This window comes from Coregonus lavaretus (assembly GCF_964263955.1).
Source record: "Coregonus lavaretus genome assembly, chromosome: 2".
Taxonomy (NCBI): domain Eukaryota; kingdom Metazoa; phylum Chordata; class Actinopteri; order Salmoniformes; family Salmonidae; genus Coregonus; species Coregonus lavaretus.
Window position 1 is genome coordinate 16,275,199 of NC_139989.1, and position 23,515 is coordinate 16,298,713.

A 23,515-nucleotide genomic window follows, 5' to 3' on the forward strand; every position below is an offset into this window, starting at 1 on the left:
CAATGCAGTGTAGTGTAGGGTTGGGGTTTTGATGTGTGTGCTGATGAGTGGAAGTGGAGTACTGGGCTCAGACAGGCCCCTAATGAGGGAATTAAGGAGCTGCGCTGAATGCTCCCCATACTAACTTTCCAGAGAGAGAGAGAGAGAGAGAGAGAGAGAGAGCAGCTGATCTGTCAGGCCTAATCAAGCGACTAGCCGCCTTGCCTTCCACCTATTACTCTACAGAACCTTGGTCCCACTATTCAGAGGGTGTTGGGGGGTCTACAGGCATGTTGTCTTTGAGCCTGCCGCCTCACTCAAATTACAGTATATTGCTCACAAATACACACAAACACGTTTTTTAAAACTTATAATGTATCTTACCACCAGTTTTTTAAATGTAATTATCCATCAATCTATTCAGTAACTCACTGAGACATTTCAAGTTGTCTGATGACCAAAAACCCTGCCGACACAAACTAAACATTGGCATCATAAACATTCTCTAACAATCATATAGGAATCTCCTATCCAACCCCTCCTCTATAAACTGAGGTCGGTTGTCTGTACTCACCGTAGTGGGAGTCCAGGTATCCGTTGCGAGGGTCCATGGCGAACAGCGTGCCGCGGTACGGTAGGCCGTGGTCGGCCAGGTGGGGCAGCGAGCTGTGCAACTCTTTCTTTACCAACGGTGGGCGCTCTTCTGTGGAGGTGGAGGGCTCCTCACCCAGCTTGCTGCCAGGGGGCCCAGGTGTGGGGGCCTGGGTGCTGATGGCATTGCGCCTCTCACGGTGGTGGTGGTGGTGGTGGTGGTGGTACGGTGTACCCGAGCTCTCATCCTCTGTAAGGGGACAGGGGGGAGAGAGAGGGTAAGGTTCTAAATCCGTAGTCCATACTTATTGAGGGTACATACACCATAATTGATCCCTGTACATTTAAAGCTACTGTACAGAGTCTTCTCAACCTGTCCTGAATGCCAGTAGGTGGTGAAGGGTAGGGGTTTCACTGTCAGTAGAATTATAACAGATGAATTATGGCTGCTGCTGTCAAGGAGAAGGGGAATGTCTTTACCTCTCAGAGTCAATACACACACACACACACACACACACACACACACACACACACACCCTTCCAAGATAACACACCCACAAATCAGATCATGTAGCATACTCCTATAAGGGGCAGGAGATTTGTTTTGTACACCTGCAACCAACCAAGTAGGCATTGTGGGTCTTCCCTGCAAATCCACGCTGGTTTGGTCTCCATATAAGCCAGCTGAACGTGTGAGTTCTCAAGCAGCAGACAGCTAAATCCAATAGGACTCATCTCTGGTGTTCTCACCAACCTAACAAACCCAACCCCCTGCATCACAGCCACATTCAGGGGGAGCGATTCCCACAAGTCGGATCTTAAAGTCAGCCTCGTCTGTTCCTTTTATAAAATAAATGGATTCACATGGAGAAGGCAACCGGGTCTTTCCGCCTGCATTCCAAACTGCCCATTAACCGGCCTCATGGGTAGTATCAACCCCCCTTCTCCACACAACCTTCTGCCAGAGTAATCTCTTTCTCTCTCTATTTCTCTCTCCAGGTGAAGGAGAGAAATTAAGAGGAGAGATGGAAAGACGGAAAGGAGAGTTCCCCTGAGAAGCTATCCCTGGTGTGCTGGGCTGGGTTAGTGGGGATGAAAGTGAAGAGAGTTCAAGGGTTGAGCTGCTTTGGAAAGAATTGACCTTTGACCTGACCACTCACCCTGGCCTTCATGGTGTCACATGGCCCCTTACCTGGTGAGTGCTACTGTACAGACTAGTTCTCAGTAGTCCCTAAAGAGAGCATCCTCTGGGCACTCTGTCTTCATGTAACACTAAAACCTACACACTTGAATTGTGTTCAAGAAATTATGAATCAATTAAGAGTTTTGAGCTTTATTGTAAAAAAAAAAATCTGGTCTGAGATTATTTCTATAATCTGTACCTTTAGTATGATTATGTTAAATTATTCGATTTTAACATTTTTAGGTGAATGTTTTGTATGATCGAAAGTTTTACACTGGCTCTAGCTGTATGCGCTTCAGTGCTATTGCAGAGCCAGTTTGATTCAGTCACATACAATTCTGCCTTTCTCAATGCCTCAAATCCATCCTATTCCTCCATCCTGATCCAAAGAGTCCACTGAGTTTGGCCTTATCCTGACTGAGCAACAGATCCACTTCATTGGAGGCTGCTGGGAAATCTCCTCTGATCCAGCCCTGGTCCCTGGTTGATTCAGTGCCCACTACCTGTCTCTCGCTCTTTTTTAATGTCTCACTGAGGGCCCTGACAGAGTGCCACGGTGCTGGCGCCAAAGGTTCTGTAGCATTTACCAGCATAGCGCTGTAAGGCCCCCCCATGAACTGGAGGCAATGGAGAACTGCAGCCCTCCAAAAGCCAATTAAGAGCAGAGAAGAGGGCTAGATTAAAGAGCGCTACCCCGAGCACCCCAAGTTGGCCGCTACAGTAGCGAGAGAGAGGGATCGAGAGGAGAGAGAAAGAGAGAGAGAATGAGAAAGAGAGACCCTCTCTCACTCTCCCACATCCATTACCTGTGTTAGTGCCCAGCCATGCTCCGGCCGGTGCCATGGCACTCGGAGTAGCAAATTCCACGAGACTTAACACAGAACTGACAAACCAGCAAGAGAGCAGAGGCTCATGCTCTCATCCGCAGGAAATGACAGTGTCAGTTATGATATAAGTATTTAATCCTATACTGCACAGTCCATGATCTTATTAAGGAAATAATGGCACTTATGCTGTTAAAGCTGGATTAATAGGGTCTGCTCTTGCAAAGCGCAATATTAACATAAAGGGATTTCAGACTCGGGGTTCATCTTCTCGCACGGATTGGATTTGAGGAAGAAAGTCGGGACTGTAAACTGTGCTGGGAGCAAATAGAGCAAAGGACAGGGTTATGCTGCTGAGAGGAGTGTAGGCCTGTATGTACTGAATACTGATCCAGCAAACACAGTGTCGAGGCCGGGAATAAGATCTTATGGTAGACCTGGAGAAGTTTCTAATTCCTGGTCTAGTTTATTTATGTATTAGCTCCATAGACTTGACATACACAATGTGCTTGTAGCAATAATCTTTGAACATTTGGAAGTGAAGTCAAACTCCCACAAGCCCATGCAGCTAACACTGTCTATGAACTCTTTCTGGAGACAAAATACTGTGGTCATTATTCCCAAAGATATTATTACACTACGTTCCTGTGTCTCTCTTTGGCTTCTTCCCCTTTTCCCCATTTGGGTGTCTCTCTTTCTCTCCCTCCCTCCCCCTCCCTCTCTCTTTCCCTCTCAGTGAACTCCAGCCCTACTCACTTATGTCTCAGAGAGGTCAAGCAGCAAATATTTAAATCAAACTATTGTCACTCCAACATTCCTCCCCCTCCACGTCACCATGGTGAATTGTCATTCTGCCATATACCACCTTAAATGGGTTCATTATTTCAGTGTATACTACCTTAAATGGGTTCATTATTTCAGTGTATACTACCTTAAATGGGTTCATTATTTCAGTGCATACCACCTTTAATGGGTCATTCTTTCTGTGAATACTACCTAAAATGGGTTTACTATTTCAGTGTATACCACCTTTAATGGGTTCATTATTTCAGTGTATACCACCTTTAATGGGTTCATTATTACAGTGCATACTACCTAAAATTGATTCATTATTTCAGTGTATACCACCTTTAATGGGTACATTATTTCAGTGCATACTACTGAAAATGGGTTCATTATTTCAGTGTATACCACTTTAAAAGGTTTAACAAATCCTGGGCAGCAGAAGGTCAAGAACTAGCACTTGAATGGTGAGACTGAAATAGGAGGGATCCCCCAAGGCTCAATCCTTTCCCAATTTCTATTTTTTATCCCGTTCAAATGTTATCCAACCTAAATGTCTGGAAAACTTGGTTATATTTTACTTGATTTTACTTGAACCCTCTTGAGCTTCATAGGTGCAGTTTACTGATAATGATTATAATATAAATTGTTCAGTCTAATGTATGTCCAATGGTGTTTGATAGTGTATTGTGTTGGATAGCTGGAGGCTTTATAGTCAGTGTTCTCATCCATTGTGGCTGTGCAGCGTACTCTGGCTCTGATGTGGAGGACTCAGGTGTCTGCAAACACTTTGAAAAGCCTGAACTTCAGGAGCACCTCTCTAACCCTGAACATCATCAGCCTCAAACAGACCCTCTTGGCTTTTTCTCTTTCTTCCCTCCCTCATTTTTCATTCCTCTTTTATTCCCTCCCTTTTTCCCATGGTTGCCCCCATCCCATCCTCCTCTCCTCCACCGGTTCACAAGTCCATTCACCCACAACACAAAGCAGCAGGCCGGTCCTCGGTGGACCAAGGGGAAGCATGCCTCACACACAAAAAAAACTAGAAAAAAGACCTATCCCGGTCTCTCTATGGTGATTGAATTTCTTAACATCTTTTCAAAAAGTGCTTAAATGCCTGCAGGCTAGAGGAAGAAACAAGCTAATGGTGGATGGGGAGCACTGAACAAATTTCAGAGCCCTTTCCTGCTCGCGTTTGAGGTTGAAAGCGAGCTACTGCCTTTCAAGTTTCAAAGTCCTCCTTCCTCCCGCAGTGTCACTGAAGGATTTGAAAAGAAGGTAATTGTGCTCACTGCAGTCCTGATCAGAGCGCACGCCCGGCTCTAGTATTTCAGGAGCTTTCTCTGCCACTATAATGGAGCCTATGCTCTCTCCATCCTCTTTCACTGGCATTCTCTCTCCTCTCCTCCTCTCTTCTCTCCTATCCATCTCTCTCTAGCCACTCTCTCTCTATCACCTTCTCTCTCACTTTTTTTCCCTCTCTCTCACCTTCTCTCAGTCTCTTTCTTTCTCTCTTTCTCTATCTCTCTTTCTCTCTCTTGCACTCTATCACTATTTCTCGCCCAGCCAGCCCCTCATTAAATCCTAATGCCCAGGTTTTTCCCCTTTTTATGTTGGGGCCCTCCATTGTAAAAGGCTGCTCTGGATACCTTCAGAGAAAGCCCCATGCCTGAGCAGGGGAGAAGAGGGCCTTTAATGGAAGGGGGAAAAGGAGGAGGGAACGCATACAACAAATGACAAAATGAAAATATAAAAGAGATAATGAGGAATGGAGTGGAGCCAATTCCTTAGAGGAGGGGAAAAGAGAGAGAGAGAGAGTGAGAGAGAGAGAGAGAGAGAGAGAGAGAGAGAGAGAGAGAGAGAGAGAGTTGGGCCCTGGGACAAGAGAGCTGAAGTTAAGGGTGCCTGGCTGATTCAAAGTAATGAGAGGGAGTAAAGACAAAAAGCCTCTGCTTCGGAGGGAGTTGGTGTTTCTCAAAGGCAGCCGCTGTGTAGAACAAGGGTCGGAGTGTCAATCTGCTCCTGCCTCTCAGACATTTGACTTGGTACTCTACAGCCAACACCATGTAGGAGTCTCCGCTGCCTTAAGCTACTACATGTGTTTCAGTCAGAGGAACACAAAGGGGCATTTTCATCAGTCTTGCACATTCTACCCCCGAACTGGCTTTGTTGTGCGAAACCTTTACCATCGAGGAGGTGTCATTTGCCTCTGAACAAGCGCCAGCAACACAACAACCATTCTCCTCCACCTGCGAACATTTGCAAGCCGTGTCGTCTGTGGCACGGTGATGGGGTTTGGCTGAGGAACCCGACAGAGGAAGGGGGGAAAAAGATGAGAAGAGGAGTGGAGGATGCACACGGAAAACACAAAACACTTCTTCAAAGCTCCTCTCCTCCTGTGCAATAATCTCTCTTTCCTTCTTTCTTTCTCTTGCAAATCAACTCCCGCGAAAAAGACTCACGACTGCCCAATTAACAATGAGAAGGAGGCAAAAATTCCAGCGGCTGGCTAGAGTTTAATAAGAGCGTAGCAGCTACCTCTCCAAGCGGCTTAGGAAGAGCTCGCTGTACCTGGCACCTGCGCTATAGAGAGAGGGATCATTCACGATTAGCAGCGCAGGCTGAAAGAAGAGAGAAAGAGGGAGTGAGAGAACCTTCAAACTCCACCAAGAGGAGGAATCGCAAACACAAGAGAAGAGAATGTGGAAGGATTAGTGCAATTGTGTGGGGTATTTTTCTGATCAACTTTTTGGCTGCCGGTCAAAAGGATGCAGGTCTTACCAGAATGTTTCCTTTTAACCTCCGCTGAGGGAGCTTCAGTGGCATCTCGCACAACAGAGTTCAGTTGTGTATTGTGTTGAAGGTGACTGAGTCTTAATGGAGCTTCTTCCAGTGTCTGTTTACAGTGACATGGAGACGTGTCAAGAAACTCTTTGTAGAATGTCACGACACTTGCACATCTGAGAGGAACCTGTGTACTTAACCTCCCAAGTCATCTTGGACAATCGACTATTGGCTATCTTCCCATTTATCAATCACCCACAATAGCTGTGGAATTATATGATTTGGATAATATTTATTTTCAGGATACCAACCGAGAAAAGTAGACTGTTACCAATCTATAAAATGTAAATAAAAAAGCACTCAAATGTTTGCTGTTGTGCAATTCGCAAGAGTTCACTCTCAGTAACTTTCAGCCCTTGTCTTATTTCCCCTCTGCAGAGTGGTCCCATAGTGGCGCATTATTTAAATACAGCTGCTGTGAGTGATGCTTGGAGTAATTGCAGTGAGAAGCGGTGGGCAGGTCGGGAAGATTCCTGCTCCACGCTGGCAACCCGTTGTCAGCCTCTGATTTCCCCCACAGCCCGACTGCAGCTCTCCTCGATATTCATCTAGGCTAATTTCGACGGCTCCCACGTCTCAATTTGGCTTGGCAGCACACCGCCCCCACCCCTCGGCATCCCAAGACCCCATCTTCCCGGCCCGGAGTCCCACACCACTCACTCCGCCGCTGGGGCTCTGCAGGGACCCTACCAGGGGCCCCTGGCTCTCAGTCCCAGCCCATAGCCTAGAGGGGAGAGAAATCAAAAGAAAGCTAGGCTTCTTCCCCTCTTCCCTTGTCTCTCCGCTCTCCCTGCTCACCTCAAATCAGCGTCACAGCAGGGCCGTGCCTAACCCCCACTCCAATCCCTACTGACTACCTTTCACACATCAGGGGCCGGATGCAAGCCAACCCCCCCAGCCTATTTCATCAGGAGCACATTGTGAAGGAGCAGTGATATTCTAGTCAAAGAGCTACACGCACTGGCTAAAAAGCACAGTGATGAGTTGGGGCCATGCCTTTTAGAATTTCTAACAATTTCACTCAAAGAGCACCTTGGCTCATATTCTTTCAAGAATCAAACCGAGGAGATGCAATTGTTCAGTGCTTGAAACCACAAACGCAATAACGAATTCAGACCAGCATTGACATTGCTTCATATTCAACTGACGAGGTCATCAGTATCAGACAACCTTGTCTGTTATCCTCATTGACCTCCAGTCTTCCACCACAATATAATATGATTGTGATACCATACAGCTATGACAGAAGTGTGACTGGACTGGACAGGCTGGTTGGGCTGCTAGCTGGGTCTGTTAGGGTGGATGGTGGATTCAGGCATGGCTCTCAGCCCACCAGGCTGGACTAGGCCAGCTTTCCACTGGGCCGGAGCATTGGAATCCCACTTCTGACGCCACTGTGATCCGGACGGGGCCTGTAGCACTCAGATTAGGAGTCGCTCGCCAAGAGAACATGGACACCCAGCCAATGCAAGGAGGTGGGGAAGTGCCAACCAACAGTTAGAGCTAAATAAAAAAGAGTTCTAGTGAATTAGGTCCAAATGTCACTGTGGTGAATTCTTACCTAACAATACAGAATTATTAAAATATATAATACATTTATCTCACTATAGTTTCTGTAAACTTTATGAAGAGTTTTGTGTGTGTGTGTGAATACATGAGAGGCGCTCAGGCAGAGTGGGCTCTATTAAGACAGTTAGCCAGTGCTTACTAGTTAGAGGGATAATTAGACACTTCAAAGGCACCTGCCTGCTGCCATCCCAAAGGGGGCTAGAATCTCCCCCTCCACCCCCTACCCCCTTTAAAAGCATGTTAACTCCTATCTGAGGCTAGCAGGCTAATTTAACTTTTGACATTTGATATCTGAGGAATGAGAGGGATCAGCCGTTTAGCTGGAACCGGATTACCCCCCCCAACACCCTCATCCAACCCCCCCCCCCCCCCCCAACACCCTCATCCAACACCCCAACCCCCAACACCCTCTCTCTCTCTGTCAGGCCGGGTTGGATGGTGGATTCATTAATTTGCCCGCTACTAAGCAGTTTATCAATGACTGGTAAATGTCTCAGGCTCTGAGTGGAACATACATCGCTGGGTTCTTCTCCCTGTCCCTCTCACCCTCTCCCCAGCTTAGTGGCTATGGTGATTAGGGTTCTTCTGATGTTACATCCAATGTATGGATCAGTCCACTGCCCTGGCCGGTATTCACTTAGTTAGCTGTTGATCTATTCTGGCTGTATCTACCTGCTTAACAGCTCAACCAACAGTGTAGAGGTCGAATCAAAGTAATTTCTACAGAGACATGGCATCTTTGTAATAGTTTCCAGTACCCATTTTTAGCGCATTCAGGCATAATTTTGCTAAATGAAAACAAATTCTACACACACATGACCTCTCACCCCCAGTAACCATTCCAGGGAACCAATCAGGTGTGAGCTTCGCTGACCTCTGACCTGCCATGTGGAGGGGAGGTGTTAGGAGTTAATTCAAGGCTGTAACCTCTCATTGGTTGTGGTCTGACGCTCTCTGTTCAATGTCTACATTACAGGTTGAATCAGGGGCTTTGTGCGAGTGTGACGGATTTGGGTTAAATGCACAACATGCCCAAGCGCCTTTGATGCGGCAGCTGTTAATGCTTACCGTTTCTCACCCGCCGCATTCAGACATACGGGCTCTTTTTACAGGGAGAGCATGAGAATCAGAATTCCAAACTACATGCCAAACGTCATAAAAATAACACGACCAAACAGATTTCTGCACCGCTTGCCCAAAGCCATAAAAACAACCCAACCCGGCAATCACGGGCTCTGAACACTCAGAACACATCCAGTCACCTGATGTCCGAAAAAAGAAAACCTGCTTCAAGGTAAATCGAATCAACATTCTCTACCTTTGAAAGCCATCAGTTGATTTACCATGGCGTTTTTCCTCACTTTTCCTGACAGCTCAAGACTTCTTTCAGTCGAAGTCTCTCCGTCGACAAATCACAGGCAACAATGAATCCTTTTACAAAGGTATCAATCTTCATTTACCCTACACAACCCCCATTATAGAGCAGATTTGGATAACTTCTACCACCAACTCCAGTTAATTTCCCCCTCCTGTGATCTAGGGGTCATTCCATGTCATTTCAGCAAGCCATGACACCCACCACCTCAGATTGTTCTGAAATCGTTTCTGTAGTTAGAAACCAAGAAATTGAGCTAATTGATTGCACCCATATTGGCCATTTTAATTTATAGGATTAATTTAATATTCAATATATACACTGTAGTACCTAACATCCGATTTGGACCAAACTTTTTTGTAACAGTGAGTAAAACATCCCCCAAAAAGTTTTTTGCGCTTCGTATGGATTTCGGATGCAATCAATTTGCTTAATTTCTCAGAAATCAAATTATATTTCAACAAAATAATGTTGCAGGAATATCAATCATATCTGTTTCTAACAACATAAACTATTTCAGAACAAAAATAACGACCCCTAGGAGGGAGTGACCATTCCGTAAACAGCACGTAATTCAGCCCCCCAAAACACCTAGGTGAAGCGCGGACCCCATCATACACTGTCTCAGGCAGACAGAGAAGTCTTAGAGATTAAAGGATCAGACTTAACCACAGTCTGGGTCTAAGGAGAGATGGGAGGTGGAGACGGTGGCTAGAGAAAAAGGCACAATCTCTCTCCCTATGATTAAATAGCCAACTTAGTCAGGCCACCATGCTAGGGACAGAGAATGAGAGAAAGAGAGAGAGCGAGAGAGAGAGAGAGAGAGAGAGAGCGAGAGAGAGCGAGAGCGAGAGAGAGCGAGAAAGAGCGAGAGAGAGAGAGAGAGAGAGAGAGAGAGAGAGAGAGAGAGAGAGAGAGAGAGAGAGATGAAAGAGTTAGAGGAGTGCAGTGAGGAGAAGGGAGAGGTTAAGGTCAGGGGCTGAAATGATGCATTGTGGGAAAGGAAGTGCTCATATTGTTTACTTCCTGGGCACATTTCTATGTGAAAGCTAAATGTGCTCTCACTCCATCCTTATTCCTCTCCTCCATCAACCTCAATGACTATCCCTCCTTTCTCAGATTCGTCTTCTACTTCTCTGTCACTTTCTTATCACTAATTTTTCTATCACTCTCTCCCCCTCCTCCCTAATACATTTACATTTACATGTTAGTCATTTAGCTGACACTCTTATCCATCTTAAGATAGCTATGTGGGACAACCACATATCACAGGCATAGAAATTACATTTTCCTCAATAACGTAGCTGTCAGTAGAGTCAGAGCTAGAAGGGGGGGTGGGGTGGGGGTGATTCCTCTCTCTCGCTCTCCATGTCCCTCTGCCCTTTCTCTCTCTCCCTCTCTCCCTCCCTCCCTCTCTTTCTGGGAGTATTGCCTCCTGTTGCTGTCCCTTCTCAGTAATGAGATTTACTTCTCTGTGACCTATCCTGTCACTCCGGCCTGTGGAATCCTCCTCTCCTCCTCCTCCTAACCATCGCCCCAGAGATGTTTCTGCCATCAAACTCCCCTCCTCTTTAATCAACCCATTAAATTCCCATTAATCCCAACATTCCACACACACACAGCTGGGATGACTGACCGACACATTGCACTTCTGAGTTTTTTCCCTAAGGAAAACAGCTTTGTCTTAAAGCTCTGTTATGGTTTACATGATCATGACTTGAACACACACACGGAATAATCACAGCGTAACATGGTGGAAAAGGACTATTGGGATGTTTGGACGTAAATGTACTTTACATAATGTAGCAACACTGTAAGGATAGGAGCTCCTCATTAGGCTAAATGGTTTTGAAACTTTTGCAAACTGTACATACTGTCCTATACGTTTTGTATTGTACACCTCTAGATATTTTCTCCCCCCTCTCTCCCCCATCCCTCCCTCCTTCTCTCCATCCCCTCTTCCCTCTCTACCTCCTTTCTCCCCCCTCTCCCTCCCTTCCTCCCCCCTCTCCCTCCCTTCCTCCCTCCTTCCTCCCCCTCTCCTCCCTCATTCTCTCTCTGGGACTGTAGGGTTGAGGCAGCCCTATGCTGTAGCCCCATGCTAAGCTGGTCCAGAGCCAGACCAGAACAAAGAACCTATTGAGTTAGCGGTGCTGCCAGGGCTGGGGAAACGTGGTCCGTCTCTCTTCTCCTCCTCTACTCCGGTCTGACAGCACCACAGATGAAGTCATGAGGTCGCCAAACAGTTAATAAGCAGAGGAGGCCCATCCTCCTTCAGCTGCCCCCGGAGTGTGTGTGTATGTATGTGTGTGTGTGTGTGTGTGTGTGTGTGTGTGTGTATGTGTGTGTGTGTGTGTGTGTGTATGTGTGTGTGTGTGTGTGTGTGTGTGTGTGTGTGTGTGTGTGTGTGTGTGTGTGTGCCCTTATGGAAAATCCACATGAATTTCACATGATCTAATGTGATCACGTGTGATCTTATGTGAAGTTAATGTGATAACGTGACAACATGCAAATGCATCATGTGAAAACATGATCTCATGTGAAATAAATGTGACAACATGGATATGCAAATTCCACATGTGAATCTGCAATTCATATATGAGGTGAAGACACGTTATTCTCCTAACATGTAAAAAGGTGGTGTTAACATGTGAACTCTACAGTCTATTGAATACATGTCAACATATGGCCTCACGTGTCTCTTTTGTTTTTACATGTAAACATTTCAGCTCAACATGTGCAAACAGTTATTTCACATGTGAAACTGCAAATTTCACGTTTGTTTTTGTAAGGGAAGTAATGAAACGGTATGGGGGTTTAAAGGTAAGTGGTACGCTGTTCAGCTAAAATAGTGTAAAGATCTTTAATTAATGACAATGTGATTACATTTGACAACACCACTTAATACTGACTTTTCAATATGACCCAAACCTGGGTTTTAAACTCACAACTTCTGGATTTGGGCTATGCTGATCGTTCTGCTGCGCCACAGTCTGTAGCGTTCTCAGAAGTCCCTACACATTCATTCCCTATAATACATCTCAGCACTTAGAAAAATAGTGCCATCTGCATGCTATTTTAGTTATCAATTAATCTGACTATTCTCTCATCATTGATTTAATTTACTTATTTCAGCAATTTGAGGGTTTTCTGTGTAGTTGTCGAATGTTGTTGGGATATTTATTCTGTTTTAATATTACTCCTGAATCACTATGATAAAAATAATAGTTTTTCTTGAGTGTGATATACAAAGATGAGATTTACTTTGAAGTCCAAAGTGTAGGATTACAGGTGAAATCAGTTATTGATACAGACATGTCGGATTGGAATGCTGTGAACCAAGAGGTTGTGAGGACATGTTGAATAATAATAATTGTATAAATATACTGTACATACACAATGTAATCGTGTGTCAAATATGTACGTTGAAAACACTGCTGCTATTTTGTGACGTTCCAGAGACATCCTAACGACACATTTTTGTTTGCAGGGCATAATGTGAAAATTTGAATTCACATGTGAAAGGTTGTGATCACATGTGAAAATCCACATGTGAAACTTAATGTGAAATATCATCACATGTGAAATGTTCCAAAACCACATGGTTTCACATGATTTCACATGTTGAAGGTTATGTGATCACACGTGAAAATCCACATGTGAAACTTCATGTGAAATATCGTCACATGTGAAGTGTTCCCAAAAAATAATAATAATAATCACATGTGAAATTTTCGTAAGGGTATGTGTCTGCCAGTGTAATTACTTTCATGTGCGTGCGTAATCATGCATGCGTGTGTGAATTCATGACTGTGTGCTTTAGTGTACACACCATGTACTGTAGATAATATTCAGTCATCTATTAACTTCAGACACCAATTAACGTTTCATTCAAGAGTGTGTTCAATTACTCTGTAAAGGTCATTATTGCTCCAGTAGTTTTCTGCTTGGATAGGGGAGTATGCCCCCCTTTCTCTCTGTCTCTCTATTGGAGTCTGTATGGCGCGTTGTCTGACACGAGACATGTCTCCCCTGGACTGGAGCTGTCGCTGCGAGGCCCAAACTCTCAACATCATTAGGCTCACAGCTTCAGGTGAGACCCAGAGAGAGAGGGAGAGAGAGAGAGAGAGAGAGAGAGAGAGAGAGAGAGAGAGAGAGAGAGAGAGAGAGAGAGAGAGAGAGAGAGAGAGAGAGAGAGAGAGAGAGAGAGAGAGAGAGAGAGAGAGCGGACAGAAAAGTAGGCCTCAGATACAATCTGTGTGTGTGTGCATGTGTGTGGGCGTGTGTGTGGGCGTGTGTGTGCGTGTGTGTGTGCTTGCATGCTTGCTTGCTCCCATTACAGCATATTTATCTCAATAACATTGAATAGGCATGGCCCTTTAATATGCCTTTAGAGGGCCCTTCAGTTGTCAGTGGCCCGGGGCCTTGGATTGGCTTGTGTTAGGACCGAGGGGGAGGAGGTGGTAAGAGACAGCTAAGTCACTGATTAACATGAGAAGGGCCCTGCTCAAGTTCAAACTGCACGCCCCTCTGCTGTAAGCAACAGACGTGAGTTCAGTTATCCCCACCAGTCCGACGTTTCTTCTTTTCTTTTCAAACCCCTGTCGTCGCTACACATCTGAGTTCAATTCTCCACATGCCCTCCTTTTTTGAAAATCACTCCCTCTCCTCTTCTCTCCATTCCTCTCCTTCCTGGGTTTACAAAATATCATACCAGGGCTAACAAATGGATCTTATCCCCCCCCACCCCCCGCCTTCCAACAGGCACATCCAAAACTTAAAACAACCTGAGCTTGGAGCTCGTTCCAACATGGATGTTGTTACTTGGTATTTCTTGGTACTGGCTGCCAATCGTGGCAGCTCTTTTCACACTTGAAAACCTGAGCTATTTACGAGGGCCCTGGGAGGGTGCGCACACAGCCGACAAGAGGGTGGGAAGAAAAGATGCTTCTCAACCCCCTCTGTTTCTAATCAATCACCAGAAATCACTGCCATGGTTTCACATTCTTTGATCCTGGCTCCTTTTTCGCACTGCGAGGGGAGAGAGTGGGGCGGAGAGGGGGAGGGAGAGGTGGAGACGGGGGAGCCAGGGGGGCGGTGAGGTCAGAGGGGAGAGATTACAGGGTTTAGGGTGCAAACTAGCACATGGTGCCCCCATCCCTTCCCCTCTACCCTTGAACCCTGAAACATAAGATCATGTCTTGATTCATTTTCATGCATCTTGATCTGGGGTAAAAGGACAGATTTTCCATACAGATGTTTAAAAAATATATATATACCAATTGATACACACATATGCACTCAATCATACACATACCAGCACACACTCTGGACAACAGACACGCCATTCACAGACACAAAAACACTGTCTCACCAAAGTTCACATACAAGTGAACACACAAGTATTAAATGGTTCACACACACACATAGACACACACACACATACACACTAGTTACTGTCTCTCTCCAAGCCTCACTTCCCCCTCTATCTCTCTCATCCAGCAGAGGTAAGCAGGCGCGAGAGATTGAACAAGAAAAGAGAGACTGAGTGAAGAGGGACAAACACCAATACATTCTGCTGGCAGGGTCAGGACACTCCTGCTTTGTTCCTCTCAGTAGGAGGGAGGCCACTGATGCCTACCGACAAATGGACACAGTGGCAGAATAATAAACTACTCTTTTCCTACTTTACTGCTTTATGTCTTTACAAGGCCCTGACTGTCCTTCTGCCTGACCGCCCGTCTGTCTGTCTTGCTCTCTAAACTACACAGACAATCTAGGTAGAAAGTTGTTCTTAACAACAGATCTAGGATCAGATTACCCTACTTCCTATCCTAACCATGACCATTGACGGGATTGAATATCTGACCCAATGTCAGTAGTTAGGGGGAGACTGCTATCCACCTCCTCCGACCTCCTGCACAGACAGGCCAGGCTGATCCCCCTCTGTGAGGATTGAGGATGTTCATTGGTTAAGGTTCATGCTCCTGACCTTGTTGACCCCATGACTTCATAGGCCTTTACGGCTTTCACCATTTCACTGAAAAGGACCCCAGGAGCACCATTGACGGTATTATAAAGGTTCATACAAACTATACTAACAGATTATACTGCAATATAATACTACTGGCTGAATTAATAAAATTACCAATACCAAATGTGTTTGCTTCCACTCCATTTTTCGTAGACGTATGAAAGAAGGTGATCCATACTGAACAACTTCACTATATGACGCCAACACCAGAATCTTGAGAAACACCAAGCCCAAGCAAATACCCCTGCCAGATCCCCACAAGACAGTGGGCATAGGAGAGGTGGGCAAAACACATCCACCTCCCCCTACCCCCTAAGGGCCAGAGAGAGAGAGAGAGTATAGCGATTCAGATTTTGCATGCTACAGTTGAGTACTGCTGAAGGCAGTAAGAGTTTCTTCCCAGTCCAGAGGTGGATGGATGCTGGATGGATCAGTGTGGTTCCTCCACTGTGGTTCCTCCAGGCAGGCATGCAGGCAGGAGGAGGCCAGGCTGGGTTGAGGTTGTTGGGCAAGGGTTGGGCTAGCTAAGGGCCCCTCCACCCTGACGAGCAGTGGGGCCGCCCTAATCCTGTGCCTCAAGCCCCCGTGAGGCGTCCCTGCCAAAGCCTGTCGCCCCGCTGCTGCAGGAAATTGCCTTCAGTGCAGAGGTCCATGAAACGGCTGGCTCACCAGTGGAGTCCACAGCGTACTGCACAACTGTGTATGTGTGTGTGTGTGTGTGTGTGTGTGTGTGTGTGTGTGTGTGTGTGTGTGTGTGTGTGAGCGTATAGGGCCACATTTACTTTCTGTTCATATCTCTGTATGTAACAACAGCTCTCACTCTTACCATCGTATTGTATCATTATACTGTTTATCTGAAACACTGTGAATGTGAATAACGTAAAGTGGTCATTCCTTCTGCGTGTGCGTGCACGCATGCGTATGTGTGTGACTCAGACAGAGCCTAGAAGCCGCCTTTCCTCTGTGGCATGGGGTGGGTTTGTCAGAGGGGGTCTCTACCGCCTCCTCCATTGTGCTGTTTGAGAAGAGGGACCCCACCTCCCTGCTTCTACCACATGAGCCGCAGAGGCCTCACTACACCTCTACACTTACACCTCTACACTTAAATATACTATTACCACAAGCAGACTATAAGTCTACAAGCATAATTCATGCAATCGCAGCCCCAACCATAGACATACTGTAAATCAACAATATCTGGCAGATTTTCTCACAAGAAATGGTGACACCACTAGCAGGCACTAAATTATGAAATACATTAAATTACACAGGCCTATTTTCATATCACCAACAGATCTCCTCCACCCCTTCTCTCTCTGATGCCATCCATATTTTCAAGCCACTCATAAAATCTCAATTTCTTTGTTAACAAAAAATCAGACTTCTGGAGGTAAAGAGAGAGAAAAGGTGGAATGAAAAGTGGAGAGTGGTGATGGTGGCAGTGTGTGTGTGTGTGTGTGTGTGTGTGTGTGTGTGTGTGTGTGTGTGAAGGAGGGAGTAAGGAGGCAGGAGGACAGTGGAGAAACAGTTGATTATGAGTCCCATCAAGTGATCAATGATTTCATTAATAAGACGGATCGCGCGGCTGTCATCCCGCTGACAAGGTGCTGAGGGATCATCCACTCCCCACGCTCCATTTTCCCCAACGCATGGAATACCAGCCCCCCTCCTCTCCCCCTCCTCTCCCTCCTTCTCTCCCTCCTTCTCTCCCTCCTCCCTGGCCCTCCATCCCTCCAATATTTCCAGTCACACGGAAAGCAACGGAAAAGGGATGGGAGCAGAGGTGGGGGGTTTGTGTTGATGGGGTGAGGAGGTAAGGGGGGGGGGGGGGGGGGGGGGGGGGAGGCAGTGGAAGAAAAGTGAAAATCCATTTTGAAACCCATTTTCAATTAGGGTCCACAAGCTGTTATCACAGGTGTCGCAGAATGGGGGCCCGGTAAGTGAAAATGTCTCCTATCCGTTTCTGAAATGAAACCTTATCTGGGCAGCACAAAGATGGCCAGGGACAGCGTATCTGTAAATTACTTTCCATCCCCGCTGTTAACCGGGAACTTTATTTCTGTCAGATGACATCCCCCTTCTATTTACCGTTGATCATTTAAATGGCTCCTTAAAAAGAAGGTGGCTCCTTACTCTTTCTTCTCTATCTCTTCCTCTCCTTCCCTCTTTCAGAAGGTTTTTTATATTTCCAAAGCAGTCAACAGCTCCTCTTCTCTCCTAAACACTTTTGCCACGCTCTCTGTTTGGGTTAGGGATTTCGCTGGTAACCTACTACACATAAGCAGAAAATTCCTTGCCCTTCAAGGCTTAACTTTTGGGCCTCTGAGACTCCTGCTCCTGCCCTTCTAAGCGTGACCGTTTAAAGGTCTCCAGTCCTTCCTTCATAAACTATTAGGTTCACAGACACCCTGCTACTTTAGGCCATGCATTCCACAACAATTTCCTAAACTAGCTCGCTAACTCAAACCCTTCCCTCTCACTCCAATTTTTGGTCAAATTTTTTTCTCTCTACTTATCTCTACAATTTTTCTCTCTACTTCCCCTCTCTCGCTCACTCTTTCCCTCTCTTCTAGCCTTCTCTTTTCTCTCTCAGTCCTCTTTGTCCCTCTCTTCCCTCTCTTTCCCTAATTCAGCAGCATCCATATCAAAAAAGTCCAACGGACCAACCAACCAGAAACTTTTTTATTCTCTTTTTTCCCCCTCTCTCTCTCTTCAATCAATAGGCCTTTCCCCCCCTTCTTTTTACTTTTTTTTATTAGCAAATTATCCCATGACGACAGGATTTATTCAGCCAAAGAGCATGGACATCTTTTTTGGAGGGCCCAGGGAAGCAACAAAAGAATCAGGAGACTTTGTGGTCCACCTGCCTGGAGAATGATGAGGGTGTGTGGGGGGGGGGGGGGTCTCCCCCATGCCTCCCCCTGCTCTCCTAAAGAACACCAATCACAGCATTGTTGTGGCCCAGTCGGCCCTTTTGAGCTGTCAGGCCAGGGGAGCGGGCGATGACATGAATGGCACACAGGATGAAGCCACCATTTAGCCAACCATGTGGGAACGCTAGCTACAGCTAGCTCCCCATCCAAGACGCCATCATTACAGCACCAAGCAAGCTCTCTCAACTCGGACAAAACTTACAGAGAAGAAGAAGAAGAGAGATCAGTAGAGAGAGGAGTGCACGTTGACAGAAAAGAGAGGGTAGTAGAATATATATTTTTTAAGTGAGAGATAACAAAGGAGCGAAAGAAAGGAAGAAAGCAAGAGAAAGGACAAAAAGGAAGAAACAAAAGCTTTGCCAATTTTTTCTTTCCACTGCTCAGATTTTTATTAAGTTAGGAAACTCCCCGGGACATATGTACACACACTGTCACATACTGTATGTGTATAACTACAATAAGCCCTAGGGCTTTTACTGAATATAAGTACTGTATTTTTATCATAATTACAAACCACAACTAATTGACTTGTGTTATCTACAGAATATATAAAAAATATAAAAAATGTTATAATCTTTAAAAAGAAAAAAAGTTGTATCTTTCCTCTTTGTTCTTTGTGTTCTGGAATTCGATTTGGGAGAGTGGACAGTAACGTCATTTCAAATGAAAATTGGAGTCTTCTAATGAAATTATAATCTCCAGGTCTTGCCAACATTTGAATCAATTAAGTCCAAAACAGCTTTGACTCAAAGCCTATCAGGCAAGGTTTTCCAATAACTTATTTCCATATGCTTTAATCACAAACAAAACCAAAACACTCAATCATGTTGTAATTGTATTGCAAAAGAAAACACTTCAGAGATACCTAAAGCTAAACAGCCCATAAATTCACCAATAACTGCCCCTCCTACTTAATTTTCACTTTTCGCTAGCCTTCACTTTTTCAGTTCTAATAGCATGCTGTGGCAGAGGGATGTCCTACAGGGTTTCCCTGCGTGGGTTCAGGGGCCACTACTCCTCTGCAGCATGACGGGGGAAATATTTGCCTGGGCCTTCCTGAGAAGAGCTAGCCACTGGGGTTCTACAGCTGCTCACAATTACCTTTTGTTTGTATGGGGAGGGAGCGGGGACAGCAGGGCTACAAGGGTTAAAGTTGACGGGGTGTAAGGTTACACCTGATAAGAGGTTATGAGTTCTGGGGCCACTTGGGGAATGTGCTGTCATTATAACCTGCACAAAGAATGTGTAAGCTATCTTACGATTCTCAGAGATAGGGATCTAGAAGAGTGCTTCTCTCTTTCTCTGTGGATAAGTATCATCCCCTCATATCTCTCTCTCTCTCTCTCTCTCTCTCTCTCTCTCTCTCTCTCTCTCTCTCTCTCTCTCTCTCTCTCTCTCTCTCTCTCTCTCTCTCTCTCTCTCTCTCTCTCTCTCTCTCTCTCTCTCTCTCTCTCTCTCTCTCTCTCTCTCTCTCTCTCTCTCTCTCTCTCTCTCTCTCTCTCTCTCTCTCTCTCTCTAATGATCTTGGATTAGAATAGTCTTTCTTCCTTGTTTACCTACTCTTATCCTTTCATAAGCCCAGCTATGGACCCTATTGTGTGTGACTCCATCAGTTTTGGATGATTGCGGGAGCGAGCTTCCAAGACAAGCCTTATGACATTTAGTAATTACCGAAGCTTTACAAAGAAAAATCTGCAATCACCAGAGCCAAATTACATCCATGCTTTTTCCACACCATAAAACTTTTTTCCCTCTTCCCCCCTTTAATTAATAAAATAGTGTTGGCCATCTGGGAATCAGTAAGAGAGGGAGTTCCCAAGATGCATCGGGATGTATTCCCCCCTACACATCACCCCACCCCGCTCAACTTCCTGCTATAACTAGCATATGGAGAGAGAGTGAGAGAGAGAGAGCGAGAGAGAGCGATAGACCCTCGGAGTCATTAACCCTCTCCTGGAGTGTTTGAAGTCTCCTGCCATGGACCTGGAAAGATAACATTTGACATCCTACAACTCAGACGGAAACCTAGGGTTACAGAGTGCTCTCTCTCTCTTTCTCCGCGGAAACCCCTAACTCTACTCCACCCCCCGAACCTCCCCGAACCCCTCGATCCCCCTCAATCCCCCTCCTCCCCAAAAAAACTCAAACCTTACAGCTCAGGCTAATGAGCACAGCTGCAACTTAAGTCATGGTCATTTCTCCTCTGGGTTTGTTATGACTTTTGTCTGGCAGTCCCAGTCACTCCTGGAGAAAAACGTATTTTGTTATCTAATATTCTTCATTTCTGCAGCTGTGTCATGAGAGCCAAAAAACTGAATGATGAAAATCAGAATGAGTCCACAGTCAAAATCTACATCTCTTTTGGTGTGTCTTCAAGATGTTGCATATGTTGCATATGAACTCAACCTCTTACAGAATAGCCTTGTTTTGGACATTACACATAATTGAGTATGACTGATATGCATTCAGAAAACATTTGTATAAACATAATCCACTCACATCTTGCATTCCACTACAAACATCATTCTAAATGAAGAAACACCAATATCTCAACTTTATGACCAAACCATTCAACTGATTGTAAGAGAGAGAGACAAAACAAGAAATAGACAGGAGAGAGATGGAAGGAACCAGTGAGGAAGAGAACAAGAGAGAGGATCAGAGGGGGTAAGGAAGGAGGGATAAGGTAAGTTAGACTCTTACCGTTTGACGTAGTGCTAGAGGCCACAGCCTTCTCGCTGATGTCGGCACGCGCCGACGAGCTCTTGGTCGCCACGATGGTCTCCACCCTCTTCTTCTTCTCAGCTGCAGAACTGGCCTGTGACTGGGTTTCCATGACGACTGCTCATTCCTCAGCACCTCATGGAGACAGGACACCTGGGGAAGGGGGTGACAGAGAGAGGGGACAGGTAAGTACCCCAACCAAGAGGAGACCAATAATGTAGTGTCCCATTATAGTACACCATTAGTGCACACTGTCTCATCACAGACTTTCCCAACATTCTCTCCAGATACATTGGTCTCTCTGAGTGAGGATGGTCCAATATCTATCATAGTAAAACGGTATTATTATTATTATTATTATTATTTTTGCTTTGTTTAAGCTTCAAGCCATTGTTAAACAACCAATGTTTTAACAAGATCAAAGATGAAGCATCATTGAATTGCTCAAAAAGTTGATGTCACACTCTCTCTCAACAATAGAGGTGCAACAGTATGCCTCCACCTCTTGATAAACTAACTGTATTGAATTAAAGGCATGAAATCTAAAAGCTTTGAAAAGAAAACAATCCCATGGTACTGACATTCATGTTTGCTGACCTCTGACCTCTATACCATAAGGAAGTCCTCCCAGCCAATCCCATTTTATCCCCAGCCACAGTGAAGGCTATGGGTCAATCCACCAGCTCCACTGTGTTTATTTTCCCTCATAATTGTTATGTTTGATCTGCCCACTGGCCTCTCAATGCACCCAACGGCCTTATAGTATTCCGGTAACTTTCCCCAAATGTCCAGGTTTTCCACAAATCTTGGAATAAGCAGAAAATCTGGGAATCCTTCAACTTGAATTTCTGTAAAACCTGGACATTTTTGACCTTTTTCAACCCTACAAACAGGACAGCGAGTTAACTTCTCGTCTCACCCAAGTTTGAACTATGACAAAGTCACCTTCCAGTAACCAAGGGAATGAAGCTCTATATGTTTTATTTCAAAGTATATTAGTTAAAGAAGCTGCTGTACAATAAGTTTTGGGTTATATCTTAGAGTACATGGAAGTGAAGGTTGTGGATAGGTACGTACTGAGAATTCCTCCTCTTTCAGAGAGAAAGAAGTGACTAACCTTCAGGGGATACTACAGAGAAACATTCACAACCCCAAAAATGAAGGCTTGTCTGGGGGTCCTTTTGGGAATAATATGCTGCCAGGCAATTTCTCCTTCTCTCGAAGAATAAACTTTGTTTCGGTTCATTCTGTCTCTCCGTTTTAAAGGGGTACATAGATTTTTTTACTTAAATCCCAGATTGCCCCTTTAAGGAGTTCAGCCAACAGTCTATAGTAGCACACCATCTCAGTTCAGAACCTTGATTTGTCTCCCCTGAACCCTAGCCATGGAGACAGCAACCCAACATGGTGCTAAACCACAACTTAAAACATGGGATAATTTAAATCCACTGCAAGGCCTTCTCTTCAGGGGTGACATGCACCCAAAAATCTGAGGGGGCATAAAGTACTTGAGGATGCCGAGGGTTGTCCGGAGGGGGGCTGAATTTTGCATTTTTCAAACACCTGAAACAACTTTTTCATGCAATCTAGAGCCATAATCATTATGCTTAATTCTATTTAAGTCTATTTTTCTGCATATCTAAGCATACCTCTTGAGCTGTCTGTATCCTCCTGACTGGTGGTTCTTTTTTTAAAGAAACAAAATATGCTTCTCTGCATCTCTGCTAAAATCTTGGTAAAAGATTGAACATCAAATCAAAATCAAATTTTATTTGTCACATGCGCCGAATACAACAGGTATAGACCTTACCGTGAAATGCTTACTTACAAGCCCTTAACCAACAATTCAGTTCAAGAAATAGAGTTAAGAACATATTAACTAAATAAACTAAAGTAAAACATAAAATAAAAAGTAACACAATAAAATAACAATAACAAGGCTTTATACAGGGTGTACCGGTACCGAGTCAATGTGCGGGGATACAGCTAAGTCGAGGTAATTTGTACATGTAGGTAGGGGTAGAGTGACTATGCATAGATAATAAACAGCGAGTAGCAGCAGTGTAAAAACAAAGGGGTGGCCATTTGATTAATTGTTCAGCAGTCTTATGGCTTGGGGGTAGAAGCTGTTAAGGAGCCTTTTGGACCTAGACTTGTCGCTCCGGTACCGCTTGCCGTGCAGTAGCAGAGAGAACAGGCTATGACTTGGGTGACTGGAGTCTTTTACAATCTTTTGGGCCTTCCTCCGACACCGCCTAATATTTAGGTCCTGGATGGCAGGAAACTTGGTCCCAGTGATGTACTGGGCTGTACGCACTACTCTCTGTAGCGCATTACGGTTGGAATGCCGAGCAGTTGCCATACCAGGCGCTGATGCAACCGGTCAGGATGCTCTCGATGGAGCAGCTGTAGAACCTTTTGAGGATCTGGGGACCCATGCCAAATCTTTTCAGTCTCCTGAGGGGGAAAAGGTGTTGTCGTGCCCTCTTTTCGACTGTATTGGTGTGTTTTGGACTATGATAGTTTGTTGGTGATGTGGACACCAAGGAATTTGAAACTCTCGACCCGCTCCACTACAGCCCCGTCGATGTTAATGGGGGCCTGCTCGGCCCTCCATTTCCTGTAGTCCACGATCAGATCCTTTGTCTTGCTCACATTGTGGGATAGGTTGTTGTC

General features: G+C 45.3%; 1 protein-coding gene across 1 annotated transcript in view; it reads right to left on the reverse strand.

Moving 5' to 3' along the window:
- LOC311149049 (transcriptional activator GLI3-like) overlaps window positions 1-20,951 on the reverse strand; it is a gene marked incomplete at both ends in the record, with an annotated part of 83,386 nt that extends 62,435 nt beyond the window's left edge. Inside the window, 2 exons of the mRNA XM_084186150.1 lie at window positions 554-820; window positions 20,819-20,951. Coding sequence (XP_084042276.1) covers window positions 554-820; window positions 20,819-20,951 — 400 coding nt within the window. The remainder of the gene's footprint in view (window positions 1-553; window positions 821-20,818) is intronic.
- Between the last annotated feature and the right edge of the window lie 2,564 nt (window positions 20,952-23,515).